This window comes from Gossypium arboreum, chromosome 7 (assembly GCF_025698485.1).
Source record: "Gossypium arboreum isolate Shixiya-1 chromosome 7, ASM2569848v2, whole genome shotgun sequence".
Taxonomy (NCBI): domain Eukaryota; kingdom Viridiplantae; phylum Streptophyta; class Magnoliopsida; order Malvales; family Malvaceae; genus Gossypium; species Gossypium arboreum.
Window position 1 is genome coordinate 30,801,368 of NC_069076.1, and position 15,772 is coordinate 30,817,139.

At 38.5% G+C, this 15,772-nt stretch overlaps 1 protein-coding gene across 1 annotated transcript; it reads left to right on the forward strand.

The window, feature by feature from the left end:
* The first annotated feature begins 11,703 nt into the window (after positions 1-11,703).
* LOC128295409 (uncharacterized) lies at positions 11,704-15,187 on the forward strand. The gene is made up of 8 exons (XM_053030970.1): positions 11,704-11,984; positions 12,269-12,368; positions 12,456-12,593; positions 12,749-12,938; positions 13,138-13,367; positions 13,427-13,528; positions 14,053-14,112; positions 15,122-15,187. Exons 1-8 carry the CDS (start codon positions 11,704-11,706, stop codon positions 15,185-15,187), a joined length of 1,167 nt encoding a protein of 388 aa, XP_052886930.1.
* Positions 15,188-15,772: the final 585 nt, after the last annotated feature.

Sequence of the window (15,772 nt, forward strand, 5' to 3'; positions counted from 1 at the left end):
GCAGTAGCCAGTAGGGTGTGGAAAAGTAGAGTAACCTTGAGGTCTGGAGTTTGAGTGGAGGCACGCGCAAAGTGAGAATTTAATTTTGCTACTCAAGTGCTACATAGTTGAAGCAATTTGAATGCAATTCAAATTGGCATTTTTGGCTAAAATCAAGGGGATTATGATGAGGATTAAGTGTAGATATGATGGTGATAAAACTGGAGAATTTGAAGGGAAATTATCTTGACGAGTTTAAGTCGATTGAGGAGTGTAGGTGTATTATTTATTAATTTATTTATTTATTTTGTGTAAATATGTGTGTCGTATGGGCGAGGAAGGGCATTTTTTGTTTTTGTGTGCTTTAGTCGAATATCACCTCCTCTCTTCTTTAAGCCAAATTCTTGATCTTTTCTTCCCTATTTTAATCGAATCAATCCCTTCCCTCTTTAACTTAGCCGACTGTTTCTTTTTTCATTTAAAAGCTGATTTTTATTTATCCTTTCCAATACTTTCGTTAACCCATGGTTTCTCCATTTATTTTTCTTTTCCCCTCTGATTCAAAAGTGTGATCGCTGGCTAAGTATTAGTTGATGGAAAAAGGGGGTTCTAGTAGAGAAGTTGGGATAGAGGCTCCCAAGTTTAAGCGATGTAAGGTGTCAGCTGTTCGAGACTTTTCGCCTAGATGCGAAAGGGGGCTACATCATATTTCGGGTTACATAGGCAAATCGTAGTTGATCAATCTAGTCATGGCAAGTATAGGTTGTTATACGGTAAGTAGTGGATTTACTTTGAATTAATGGATTGTGACTAATGGAGTATAATGTTGAATATAGGTTCGGGCGATTATGAATACTTAGTACTCCAGGTGATAAGGTGTGTACTTCTACCCTACGATAGCTTGATATAAAGCTGAAGGTTTGTACATGCACAGCACACACAAGTAGATCGGCAAAAGCCGAAATGCCAAAAGCTTGAAATGTCGAAAAGCCGAAAGTTTGGCTATGGTAGTCTTCCAAGTGCGCGGACACTCGTAAGGGGAAACTGATAGGTTACCTGTGGCCCATCGGTGATTCCATGGACTTGGGTTGTGAACAGGCCAAACACGCTGAAATGGGCTAAATGGGCCCGATGGGCTGTTAGGCCCATAATAGGCAAAAATTGATAATTGATGTTATGTGATGAAAAATTATATGTGAGCATGACTGTAAATGTGATTGGGCCTAACGGCCATATGAATGTGATATGGGCCTAATGGGCCACATAAATGTGATTGGGCCTAATGGGCCATATGAAAGAGATTGGGCCTAGTGGGTCATATACAGGTATGTGGATTTGTCTGGGCTTTATATGGGGGTCGATTTGGGCCTAGTATATGATGACTACATAAAACTTAATTAATTTATTGCAACCATGGACAAGTCATAGGGTTAAGGTGTGACAACGGGTATATGCATGTCTAGGATTGGATCTAGGGAGAGCTTGGTACTTAAGCGGTCTTAATGACTCACCTCCTCGTCTCTGGAATCCTACCTGGTGCATAGTTTTCGTTCATCTTAGCTCATGGGATTTGTTAATGGGACAAGATAAGTGAAAACCGTAATAAAAGGAAAAATTATCGAAATGCCCCTAAGGGCAAAAATGACCGAAATACCCCTAGGTGTTGAATGTAAGTTTTATGGATCTGATATGCATATCTGCTGCATGCATATGATATTCTGCTTAGGTTGCATATGGGTTGGGTATTATGGAACAGAGGGAGTATATGAGGATCGCATGATTGCTTGACAATCGTGGATCCACCGACGGCTTTCAAGCCCAATATGTAAATGAAGGTAGTTCCACAACCCGGCTACCATGGATGTGTATCGATTGGGTGGGTCAATATTTATCTCCCCACATGATGTGTCGGGGGATGGAGCTGGTGTAACACCCCTATCCCGTATCCATCGCCAGAATAGGTGAAAGGGCAGTACCAGACTTGAAACTCATATCAGAATAGTAAATTTTTTTTTTTAGAACATTCCTTTAGATAAATACTAAAGGCGATCGAGGATACAATTTAAACTTCTATAAGTACACATTAAAAGATGCCATTTTCGCATGGCTTATATACATTAACCAAAATATTCTTGACCTTTGGTCTATTCTATACATGCCATAAAATAATTCAAAACATAACAAGAACAAGCGGTGGATAGTGATAGTGTGACTAGTTGCTGACGATCCCCGAGCCTGTAGCTTCCAAATGAGATCTATAAAACAGAGGAAACAAGTAAACAGAGTAAGCATTACAATGCTTAGTAAGTTTTAAGCAGTGTCAACAGATAACAATTAAATTATAACATAGTTGTTCGTATTTTATTTCACTCTTCCTTGGGCATACCTTCCCTTTACCGAATATGCACATCTCATCATATACAATAGGCGATAAACTTTCACATAAAAGTGAGCTCATGTGACATAGATATATTGTATAATTTCACATAACCTCTCGCACTGATCCGATGTCACATAATCATAGGAATAGTCTCATAGATTGCTTACGTATGCATCACATAACTACCTTATGATTTAGTTCAAATCAAGCTCACATATAAACTTGGAGTACATACCTGTTTAACCTTTCGCATTGAATATATTTATAAGCAATTCTTATTGCGAAGTCTTAAAGCTTTAAACTCTATTCGGATTATCGGCGAGACCTTTAGCTCAGATGAAATCTCTACACGAAGTCAGCGGGTCTTGACCCAGACATAGTCACCACATATGGTCATCTGGTCTTTAATCCCGGGTTTACATCATAGAGTTTCATGCATATTTATTCACATGTTACAACATTCATATCGACTATCACATTTGTAATTCATTTACCTCATCAAATATCTAATAAAACACACCTTCCGCCATTTGTCATTTGGCCACAATATATATATATATACATCCCCTACATCTCTCACATTAGCCATTTGGCTTTACCACATATCCATCTCATACACGTTTCGCATTAGCCATTCGGCTTTACCTCATATCCATCTCATACACATTTCGCATTAGCCATTCGGCTTTACCACATATATACACTTCCACGTTCATCACATTGACCATTTTGCCTTATCACATATACGCATGTTCACATTCATCACATTGGCCATTCGGCCTTATCACATATATGCACGTTCACATTCATCACATTGGCCATTCAGCCTTATCACACATATGCATGTTCACATTCATCACATTGGCCATTCGGCCTTATCACATATATGCATGTTCACATTCATCACATTGGTCATTCGGCCTTATGACACATATGCATGTTCACATTCATCACATTGGCCATTCGGCCTTATCACATATATGCATGTTCACATTCATCACATTGGTCATTCGGCCTTATCTCATATATGCATGTTCACATTCATCACATTGGCCATTCGGCCTTATCACATATATGCATGTTCACATTCATCACATTGGCCATTCGGCCTTATCTCATATATGCATGTTCACATTCATCACATTTGCCATTCGGCCTTATCTCATATATACACACATTCACATTCATCACATAAAATCCTAAATCAAAATATAAATTTTCATGTATTCACATCACAATTATCCAAATATACTTCACATACCACATATACTTTCATGTATAGACTTTGTCTTGGCTGAATCTACATCATCATTTTCCAATGAATAATTCAATTTCATGCCATACTATCATTTCATATTTGAATACTTATCAACTTACAATTTCACAAATTTTAATATCAAAGATCCATCTAACACTCATATATCATTTTATTATATCACAATTTAGAATTCACGTATGGGTTTAATCAATAGCTTATGAGCAACTAAAACAAGTTTTATCCATGTTTACAACATAACCACAAATTCTCTACAAGCTGTTTTCCTGAGCAACAGTCGTTAAATTATTTGTAACTGGGGCTACGAAATTCCAAATTATGTGCCGTTAATTTTCCATGAAAATAGACTCGTATATCCTCTATCCAAAAAATTTTCAGAATTTTTGGTTTGGCCAATCAATACCAGATTTTTCTTAAATTTTCCCCTATTTTACTGCTTGACTACTCTGACTACTCTTCACTAAGAATTTAATTTCTCATTGCACAGAATTCAAAATATGTTTTCGTTTATTTCGTTTGAAACTAGACTCATTAAGGTGTCTAAGCATATAATTTTATATTATAATCATTTTTGTACGATTTATAATGATTTTCCAAATACTGAAAAGGGGATTTCGGAGCCATTCTGACTCTTCTCACACAACTTTGAAAATCTCATTATCGGCAACCCCTTTACTTACACGATTTCTTTTATACAAAACTAGACGCATCAAGCTTTAATTACATAATTTATTCAGCCTTTAACTCAACTCCCACAATTTATGGTAATTTTTCCAAAACACGCTACTGCTGCTGTCCCTAGCAGATTTATACAATTTACTCTGTAAAGTTCTCATTCACATATTTAAAACATAATATCATATATGCCGTCATTTAGAAAAGTCATTGACCTTAACGTATATACATAATTCATATTCATCCCATTTTAAAACTTAAACTTACAAAGGAATCAAACTCAATTACTTAAGAACTTACCTCAGAAGTTGTCGAACGATTACAGATCGACTATTCGATTAGGTAGCTTTTTCTCTTAACTCAATTAGACTCCCTCAGCTCTTGAGCTTGAATACACAAATTTAATCTATTACAAACCAATTATACAAACTCATGGCCGAATACAACAAGAAGACTAACTAGATTCTACTAGCCACTCATTGCTCTATTATTAACCTTACTTAATTATAAACACATTCGGCAACTACCTCAACCTTATTTAATACAATTAACACTGAATTCCTCATGTAAAAAGTACCATTGCGAATATCATTTAGTTCACAAGGTCCTAATTTCAAAATTTGACAAGCTCATACCCATTTCCTACTAATTCCATCATTTTAACACAGGTACGGCAAAGCTAAATTCCATTCTTCCATTAGTTTGCATTTAAATTATTTAAAACATTCAACACAACTCAACCTTATAAACACATATTCGGCTAGGAAGAAAGATTGATAATTTAACAACCTTAGCTTAACATATAATTTATTGTAACACATCTTTAAGCATTATTTTATTCCATCAACTCAAAACACATTCATCACTCACAATAACTAAATTCATATTCGGCAATGGCCTCCAATATAGTGACCGATTCTTCTCAACTAGCACCTAGTGTACACACATGATCATTTGTTTGATTCAAACACCTATCCACCAAAAATTCATCCAAATTAACAAGAACAACAACCACATTCCTTGTTATCTACCATGACCGAAACCCATATTCATTCACCAAATATCAAAAATTTAACATGGGTCCAATAAGGAACTTAGAAATTTACTAGGATTTAACTAATATTTCAAAAATTAACCAAAACTTCTTACCTTAATTAGGACTAGGATGACCGAATGATGTTCTCCCCTCAACTTCTTTCACATTCGGTTCTTCAAGAAACAAAGATGAATACTTTGTTTTTATCACCCATGTTCTCTTTATTATATTATCATTATTAAATAAATAAAAGCCATTTAGTTAACATGTTGATAATATAAAATTTATATGTTATTTATTAACTAGCAACGTGGCCGGCCACCAATAATAAAGTGGGCAATTTGACATGCAAGCCCCACATTTTAGCCATGTTAACAATTGGCCACTTTAAGAAAAAGACTTCTAAAATTTTCCTTTATACAATCAAATCCCAACTAAATAATTTAGCATCCAATTAACTAAATTAGACCACCCAACTTTCACAATAGGTAATTCACATAACAAAAACACTGAAATTAATATTTTACAAAATTTTTGACTAGGTTTTGTGGTCCCGAAACCACTTCCCGACTAGGGTCAATTTAGGACTGTCACAGCTGGTGTGTAGCGGATGGATTATTGGGATGGGATTGCACTGTATTGCATTGCATGTATGATATTGTTGTTATATTATTGCGATGTGGGCTTCGGCCCAACTGAGGCTAATATGGGCTAAGGCCCAGAGACCACCATTATTGAATTGGGCTCTGGCCCAAAATGTAACGATTGCTTTATACTCGTTGAGGGTTGCACACACTGAGTTTTCGAAACTCACCCTCTCCTTCTAAACTTTTCAAGTGATCCTCAGTAGGCGGTTCGACGGATGGAGGGACTCAGAGGTGGCTAACTAGCATAAAAAGTTTAGACTTAGTCTTTATGTAATTTTTAATATTGACTTTAAATTATTTCTATTTGATTTGGGTTGTAACAAGGTCTTTCCTCTGGCTAATATTACAAATTAGGATTATTATCATTTTTTTACTTTATATTTATTAGAAGTAGAACGTGGTTTCCTAAACCATAACTATTTTTAAATACTATGTTTCCGCAACTAAATTTTTAAATGATGAGTTTTCATAAAATCATATGTTCTAAATAAAGCTTCTGCAACTGAAAAGAGATTTTACAAAGTAACTAAGGTTTTTTTTTTCATTTCAAGGATGTGTTTCCAATGAAAACAAGGTTTTCGCTAAAACACTTCAATGTGACGCGCCAGATTCAGCCATAACGTCTGGCGAGGGTTTGGGGTGTTACATTTGGTGGTATTAGAGCCAAGTTTCAAAACTCGGGCTGTGAAATGGGCTTTGTTTTTGGGCTTTTAAAATTGTTTTGAAAGATTCTATTGTGTGACACACCAAGTTTCTGACGTCGAGCCAAGTAAGTTCTTTTACTGCTGAATTATGTTGAACTGTTATACTGCAATATGTCTTAAGCTATTGATTGTTTATATTCAGTAGGATTTCCTTAGATATCAGATTGTATTAAAATATTTGAATCTGAATTTGATACCTATTTTGTGTATGTTAGAGAATATTTGCGATAGGAGGATGTTTTTAATATGTATTAAAATTATTAGGATTAGAGTGTGCAGTGATAGCGTAATGGGATAGTTGATACACGACTACTCTGTTATTTAGCAATTTCAGGGATGAAATTTTTTTTAGGAAGGGTGAATTGTAACACCCTGATTTTGGGCCTAGAAGAAATAGGCCTTGAGTTTGGGATCAGTGAGAAGGACGCTTGAATAAAAGTAAGGTGTTTAAATATTTTAGAATTGTGTGTTTAGTTTAATTGTTAAATTATTTAGGAAGGGTTGGTAGCATGCAAAAAGTCCTGGGTTCGATCCAGGGCTTTAGTAAAATTTTGCATTTTTTTTCTAAAGAACCCTGAGCAATAGGTGGAAGGCTTATTAATAAGGCCTGGTAAAATCTAACACAATGAAGCATGTGGCCTAGTGGCGAAAAGTGTGGGTAGTAAGTAGGAGGTCCAGGGTTCAAGTCCTGGCCTTGGTGAATTTTTTTTATTGCGCATAAGATTAGTAAGGAAGCTAGTGTTTAGGCTTTATCAATAAGTTAGGTGAAATTCAACAAAACGGATGCGCTTGGCCTAGTGTTTTGATGGCATTAAGAGTAAGGAGAGGTACTGGGTTCAAGGCGCAGCATGAGCTAATGCTGTAGGGTTTTTTTTAGACACCTGGAGGTCGGCAGAAAGTGTTTATAATTAATTGGGGAGGAGAAGTGACACAAAAGAGCTTGTGGCTTGGTGGCAAGGGACGTATAGTGCAGCCAAGAGATTAGGGGTTCGAATCTGAATGGTAGCAAATATTTTTAGGGTAACCAGGTTGTGGATTAATAGGCCTTAAAAATAGTTAGGGATGAAATATGGCACAAGAGCGCCTGCAGTGCAGTAGCGTGAAGCATGCTATGGTTATGAGAGGGAGTAGGTTCGAATACCAGGCCTAGCAAAGTTTAAATTTTTATTCTTTAAGAAAACTGAGGCTTAGGCATAAAATCCTTATAATTAATTGTGACCGAATGGTAGCATAAGAAAGGATGCGGTCCAGTGGCCAGCAGCGTGTGGGGAAGTAAAATAACCTTAGGGTCTGGAGTTCGAGTGGAGGCATGAACAAAGTGAGAATTTAATTTTGCTACTCAAGTGCTACACGGTGGAAGCAACTTGAATGCAATTCAAATTGGAATTTTTGTCTAAATTCAAGGGGATTAGGATGAGGATTAAGTGTAGATATGATGGTGATAAAATTGCAGAATTTGAAAGGAAATTATCTTGACTAGTTTAAGTCGATTGAGGAGTGTAGGTATATTATTTATTTATTTATTGTTTGTATAAATATGTGTGTCGTATGGGCGAGGAAGGGCATTTGTTGTTTTTGTGTGCTTCAGTCGCATATCACCTTCTCTCTTCTTTAAGCCAAATTCTTGATCTTTTCTTTCCTATTTTAATCGAATCAATCTATTCCCTCTTCAACTTAGCCGACTGTTTCTTTTTTCATTTAAAAGCTGATTTTTCTTTATCCTTTCCAATGCTTTCGTTAACCCATTGTTTCTCCATTTATTTCTCTTTTCCCCTCTCATTCAAGAGTGTGATCACTGGCTAAGTATTAGTTGATGGAAAAAGGGGGTTCTAGTAAAGAAGTTGGGATAGAGGCTCCCAAGTTTAAGTGATGTAAGGCGTCAGCCATTTGAGACTTTCCGTCTGGATGCGAAAGGGGGACTACATCAGATTTCGAGTTACATAGGCAAATCCCAGTAGATCAATCTAGTCAAGGCAAGTATAGGTTGCTCTTCGGTAAGTAGTGGATTTATTTTGAATTAATGGATTGTGACTAATGGAGTATAATGTTGAATATAGGTTCGGGCGATTATGAATACTTAGTACTCCAGGTGATAAGGTGTGTACTTCCACCCTATGATAGCTTGATATAAAGACGAAGGTGTGTACATACACGGCACACACAAGTAGATCGGCAAAAGCCAAAATGCCAAAAGGTCGAAATGCCGAAAAGTCGAAAGTTTGGCTACGGTAGTCTTGCGAGTGCGCGAACACTCGTAAGGGGGAAACCGATAGGTTGCCTGAGGCCCATGGGCGATTCCATGGACTTGGGTTGTGAATTGGCCAAACAGGCCAAAATGGGCTAAATAGGCCCGATAGGTTGTTGGGCACATAATGGGCAAAAATTGATAATTGATGTTATGTGATGAAATATTGTATGTGAGCATGACTATAAATGTGATTGGGCATAATGGCCGTATGAATGTGATATGGGCCGAATGGGCAATATGAAAAAGATTGGGCCTAGTGGGCCATATACAGGTATGTGGATTTGTCTGGGCTTTGTAAGGGGGTCGATTTGGGCCTAGTGTATGATGACTGCATAAATCTCAATTAATTTATTGTGACCGTGGACAAGTTATAGGGTTAAGGTGTAGCAACGGGTATATGCATGTCTAGGATTGGATCTAGGGAGAGCTTGGTACTTAAGCGGTCTCAATGACTCACCTCCTCTTCTCTGGAATCCTATCTGGTGCATAGTATTCGTTCATCTTAGCTCATGGAATTTGTTAACGGGCCAAGGTAAGTAAAAATCGTATTAAGAGGAAAAATTACCGAAATGCCTCTAATGGCAAAAATGACCAAAATACCCCTAGGTGTTGAATGTAAGTTTTATGGATGTGACATGCATATCTGCTACATACATATGATATTCTTCTTAATTTGCATATGGGTTAGGTATTATGGAACGGAGGAAGTATATGAGGATCGCATGGTTGCTTGACAATCGTGGATCCACCGACGACTTTCAAGCTCAATAGGTAAATAAAGGTAGTTCCGCAACCGGGCTACCATGGATGTGTATCAGTTGGGTGGGTCGATATTTATATCCCCACATGATGTGTCAGGGGATGGAGTTGGTGTGTAGTGGATGGATTATTGGGATGTGATTGCACTGCATTGCATTGCATGTATGATATTGTTGTGATATTATTCCGATGTGGGCTTCGGCCCAACTGAGGCTAGTTTGGGCTAAGGCCCAGAGACCACTGTTATTGAATTGGGCTCTGGCCTAAAATGACTAACGATTGGTTTATACTCGTTGAGGGTTGTACACACTGAGTTTTCGAAACTCACCCCCTTTTTCTAAACTTTTTAGGTGATCCTCAGTAGGCGGTTCGACGGATGGAGGGACTCGGAGGTGGCCAACTAGCAAAAAAAGTTTAGACTTAGTCTTTATGTAATTTTAATATATTGACTTTAAATTATTTCTATTTGATTTGGGTTGTAACAAGGTCTTTCCTCCAGCTAATATTTCAAATTAGGATTATTATCATTTTTTTTTTGCTTTAAATTTATTAGAAGTAGAACGTGGTTTCCTAAACCATAACTGTTTTTAAATACTACGTTTCCACAACTAAATTTTTAAATGACGAGTTTTCATAAAATCATATGTTCTAAATAAAGCTTTCGCAACTGAAAAGAGATTTTACAAAGTATCTAAGTTTTTTTTTTTAATTTTAAAGAAGTGTTTCCAATGAAAACAAGGTTTTCGCTAAAACACTTCAATGTGACTTGCTAGATTTGGCCATAACTTTTGGGCCGGGTTTGGAGTGTTACATAGGATATATATTATTGGAAGAAGTGTAATGAAAGGCTATAAGCCTATTACAAGCAGCTCTGCTACAACTGCTGTTAGTGGCGAAATCGGTACTTTATTCTGGAGTGTAGGGATGGGTGGGTCGATTTATTTCCCACATGGAGTGTAGGGCTGGACGGAGTGGAGTGTAGAGGATGGTGGGTAGGATTTTTTATGCATTACTGATACTGTACTGAATTAGGCTAAGGCCCACACTGATATTGCTACTGATATGGGCTTAAGCCTAGATTGTTCGGCACTGTTTGTGTGACTGTTTATTAAATAGGGATTACACACTGAGTTTCATACTCACATTTTCAACTTAACTGTGTAGGGAATCCTTAGGCGGGTCTGTGCTGCGAGGGACTCGGCGTCGACCAAACCACTGTTTATAATTTTATTATGAATTTTTAGTAAGAGTATCTTTATTTGGGGTATTTCATGTAATAAGGTCGTTTTATGTTTTATTATTATTTGGGGATTTTATTTGTATTTGTTAGCCGTAGGATGCGGGTTTTCAAAAACCAGAGTAAAATGTTTTCAACTATCAAGCTACATAACCTGATTTAAAAAGCTTCTGCAATGACAATGTTTATAAGTAATATAAAAACCTAGTACGAGACATGTTTTACTAAACTAACTTGTATTTTAGCAAATGAACTAAATAAGTTGGTTTTACAAAAGAATCACAAACAAGGTTATTTACGCACACGAGCTTTTCTACTAAATCTGCACTTTACCAAAACCCACCTCAATGCGACATCATAGATGCGACTTTAATGTCTAGGCCGGATTTGGAGTGTTACATTTAGTGGTATCAGAGCCAGGTTACAAAACTCAGCTGTGGATTTGGGTTTTTTCTAAAAACGTAAAATTTTCAAAAGGGACTATTTCAAATTATTTTTGAAAGTAATACTATTGAATTTGTGGTCTATCGAGTCTGCGGGGCCGATTCTGTAAGTTCTTTAAAACTACTGTTTGATTTAACTAAAAAGAGATTATTGTAGATGATAGACTGTACTAAAACCCTTATTAGGGGAAACCTAAAACTGTAGTAAGACTACGTTATGCGAAAACGAATAACTCTGAATTATTGATGCTATTTTTCATAAAACATCCACTAATAAACACTGGAACTGTAAAACTGATAGATAAAACTGTTAATACATATGATATGTATATCGACTATTAGTACTAGAGGTACTCCTAGAAGGGGTACTAGAGGCCGTGGCAGAGGCCGTGCAGGTGCTCGGGCTGGATCTTCAGCTTCGGGCCATATGCCTAATGTTGAGGCAAAAGAGGCTCCGAATTCACCTATGATCGAGATTGGGTCACACGATCGGGCGGCTGGGGATGACACACTATCCCAAGCTATGCTATGGATTTTGGAAAGGGTCGCTGGGCCCAATACTGGTACTGTGGGCTGTAGGTCAGTGACAGAACGACTCAGGTATAATAGGGTTGAGATCTTTAGGGGTATCGCTGGAGTTGCCCCTAATGTGGCTGAATATTGGATAGAGGCCAAAGAGAGGATCATGGATGACCCTGATTGCACTCCAGAGTAGAAACTAAAAGGTGCAGTGTCATTGTTGAGAGATGAAGCCTATCAGTGGTGGCTTATTGTGAAATATGGTACTCAGCCTGATCGATTAACTTGGGACTTTTTCAATAATGCATTCCAAGGGAAGTATGTGGGCACTAGCTATGTGGATACCCACAAAAGGGAGTTTCTAGATCTGACCAGGGGGAAAAGTCCGTGGCTGAGTATGAGGCGAAAATTTTTCGATTAAGCCGCTATGCGCGAGGCATGGTGGCCATTGAGTATGAGCGCTGTGTACGTTTTGAGGATGGCCTCAAAGATAATCTGTGAGTTTTAATAGCTCCACAGAGGGAGTGAGATTTTGCAGTATTAGTATAAAAGGTAAAGCTTGCAGAGGATGTGAAGCACGCTGAGTGCCAGAATCATGAGAAGGATAAGGGGAGAAACAAGAGGGTTTGGAAGCCCTCAGGTTCAGCTATAGGGCCTAAGGAAAAGGCCAGGGTTGATGGGCCAGCTAGAGTTGGGGCCCGTGTTGCTACTTTTGGGTCACAGCCTTGTACAATTTGTAGGAAGCGCCATCAGGATGAGTTGGGGGCGTGTTTTAGGTGCGAATCTATGGAGCACCGTATTAGGGATTGTCCACAGAGGCTTGATTAGATGCAAGTTATGGGTAGGGGACTGTTCAGCCACAGAGAGGTTTTCAACAGCCGTTGAAGGGTCGTGGTCAGGCTAGAGGTGGAAATGGTATGAGCTGTAGTCGTGGAGCATCGGGCAGGGGTGCTAGTCATGCTGAGGCGAGGCAGCCAGCACTGGTTTATGCTGCACGTTGCCAAGAGGACGGAGACACCCCAAATGTTATTACGGGTACGTTTTTTATTCATCAAGTACCTTACATTGCATTGATCGATGTTGGTTCCACGCACTTTTATATAGCATGCACTGTGTCTGAGACTTTTGGGTGTGATGTGTGAAAACACTACGAGTGAGATTATTGTTTTTAGTCTATTGGGGTAGTCAGTAAGAGTGAACAAATTGTTTAAGGATGTACCCTTGGAGGTTCAAGGAAGGATCTTTTTAGCCTACCTGATGGAACTTCCTTTTGGGGAATTCGACGTAATATTGGGCATGGACTGGTTGGTTAAGCATCAGGTGAATTTGGATTGTACTGCTAAACGGGTAGTCCTGAAAACTATCGGAGGTGACGAAGTGGTTATGATTTGGGAGCATCGGAATTATCTCTCAAATGTGATTTCCGCACTTAGAGCGGAGAAGTTTTTTCGTAAGGTTTGCGAGGTATATTTAGCTTATGTCAGTGCTACTGGTTCTGAGGTGTTGTCTGTTAAGGATATCAGAAAGTTAAGAATTTTTTGGATGTTCTTCCAGATGACCTACCGGGGTTACCTCCTAACCGTGAAGTTGAATTCGAGATAGAGCTTTTACCTGGTACAGCTCTGGTGTCTATTGCCTCTTATAGAATGGCACCGAAGGAGCTCGTAGAGCTTAAGGCTCAAATTCAGGAGTTATTGGATCGAGGGTTCATCCGCCCAAGTGTGCCTCTGTGAGGAGCATTGGTGATGTTCGTGAAGAAGAAGGATGGAACCATGTGTATGTGCATCGATTACCGGAAACTGCACAAATTGACTATCAAAAATAAGTAATCCTACCAAGGATTGACGATCTATTTGAACAGTTTCGAGGAGCTTCAGTTTTCTCTAAGATAGATCTCTGATCAAGGTACCACCAAACGAAGGTTAAGGACACTAATGTATACAAGACAACATTTAGAACTCGCTACGGTCATTACGAGTTTCTAGTAATGCCGTTTGGGCTGACAAATGCACTAGCTGCCTTTATTGATTTGATGAACCGAGTGTTTCAGCCCTATTTGGATCGATTCATAGTAGTGTTTATAGATGATATTCTGGTATATTCGAGGACTAAGGAGGATCATGATGCACATCTTCGGGTTGTTCTGCAGATTTTGAGGGAAAAGCAATTGTATGCTAAATTCAACAAGTGTGATTTCTGGCTACATGAGGTAACTTTGGTTGATCCTCGAAAAATTGAAGCGGTTCTAGATTGGAAGCAACCTAAGTCAGTGTTAGAGATTCGAAGTTTTTTGGGTTTGGCAGGGTATTATAGACGGTTTGTTGAGGGGTTTTCGTTAATTGCTACTCCTCTGACTAAGTTGTTGCGTAAAGGGGTATCATTTAACTGGACTAATAAGCAGTAGGAAAGTTTTGAGAAGCTTAAGAAAGTTTTGACTGAGGCCCCTGTCTTGATACAACTAGAGTCTGGAAAGGAATTCATGGTTTATAGATATGCATCACATGTTTGTTTGGGGTGCATGTTGATACAAGAGGGTAAGGTAGTGGCCTATGCGTCTCGTCAGCTTAAGGCGCATGAAACAAACTACCTGGTGCATAACTTGGAGTTGGTAGCAGTGGTATTCGCATTGAAGATTTAGAGGCATTATCTGTATGGTGAGAATTGTATTATTTACATGGATCACAAGAGCCTCAAGTATCTCCTCACTCAGAAGGAGTTAAACCTTAGACAGCGTAGATAGGTCAAGTTGCTTAAGGATTACAACTGTTTGATTGAATACCATCCTGGAAAGGCTAATGTGGTAGTCGATGCACTGAGCCGTAGGGCTGTTACTGATTTGAGGGTGATGTTTGCTCGTCTCAGCTTATTTGATGATGTAGTTTGCTGGTTGAACTTCAGGTTAAACCGAGATAGGTTGAGTAGGTTAAAGTAAGCAGGTAGAGGATGAGTCACTAGGTTCTCGTTTTCGACAGGTTGAGAATGGGGAAACATCAGATTTTGGGCTAAATAGCTAAAAGGTACTTTGTTTCTGTGAGAGAGTCTATGTGCCAAGGGATACTGATTTGAGATGATCTATACTACAAGAGGCACATATTAGTCCTTATGCCATGCATCCTGGCAGAAATAAGATGTACCGATACCTTTGGGAGTTTTATTGGTTGCCAGGACTTAAGCGGGAAGTTACTAATTTTGTGAGTAAGTGCCTGACTTATCAGCAGGTTAAGGCAGAGCATCAGTCGCCTTCGGGGTTACTTCAGCCAGTTAAGATTCTGTTGTGGAAGTGAGAGAGAGTAACTATGGACATTGTTAGTTGGCTGCCCTTAACACCTACTAAGAAGGTTTCAGTATCAGTTATCGTAGATCGATTAATGAAATCTGCCCATTTCGTACCTGTCTATACTGATTACTCATTACATAAGCTGGCTAAGCTGTATGTATCCGAAGTTGTGAGACTGAATGGAGCACCAATTTCTATTATATCCGATAGAGATCCACGCTTTAAGTCTCGGTTCTGGAAAAAGCTACATCAAGCACTGGGTACGAGCTTGGACTTCAGTACTGCGTTCCATCCTCAGACAAATGGTTAGTCAGAGAGGGTGATTCAGATACTGGAGGACATGTTAAAAAGTTGTGTGATCGATTTCTGGGGCAGTTAGAAGGATTTCTTAACATTGGTAGAATTTGCATATAACAACAGCTACCAGTCTAGCATACAAATGGCACCTTATGAGGTATTATATGGTCGTAGGTGTTGTACTCCCTCTTATTGGATAGAGTTGGGTGAACGACGTATTTTGGGCCCTAAGTTGATTTTTGATACTGAAGACAAGGTCAGGTTGATTCGGGATCTGCTAAAAGAGGCTTTAGAT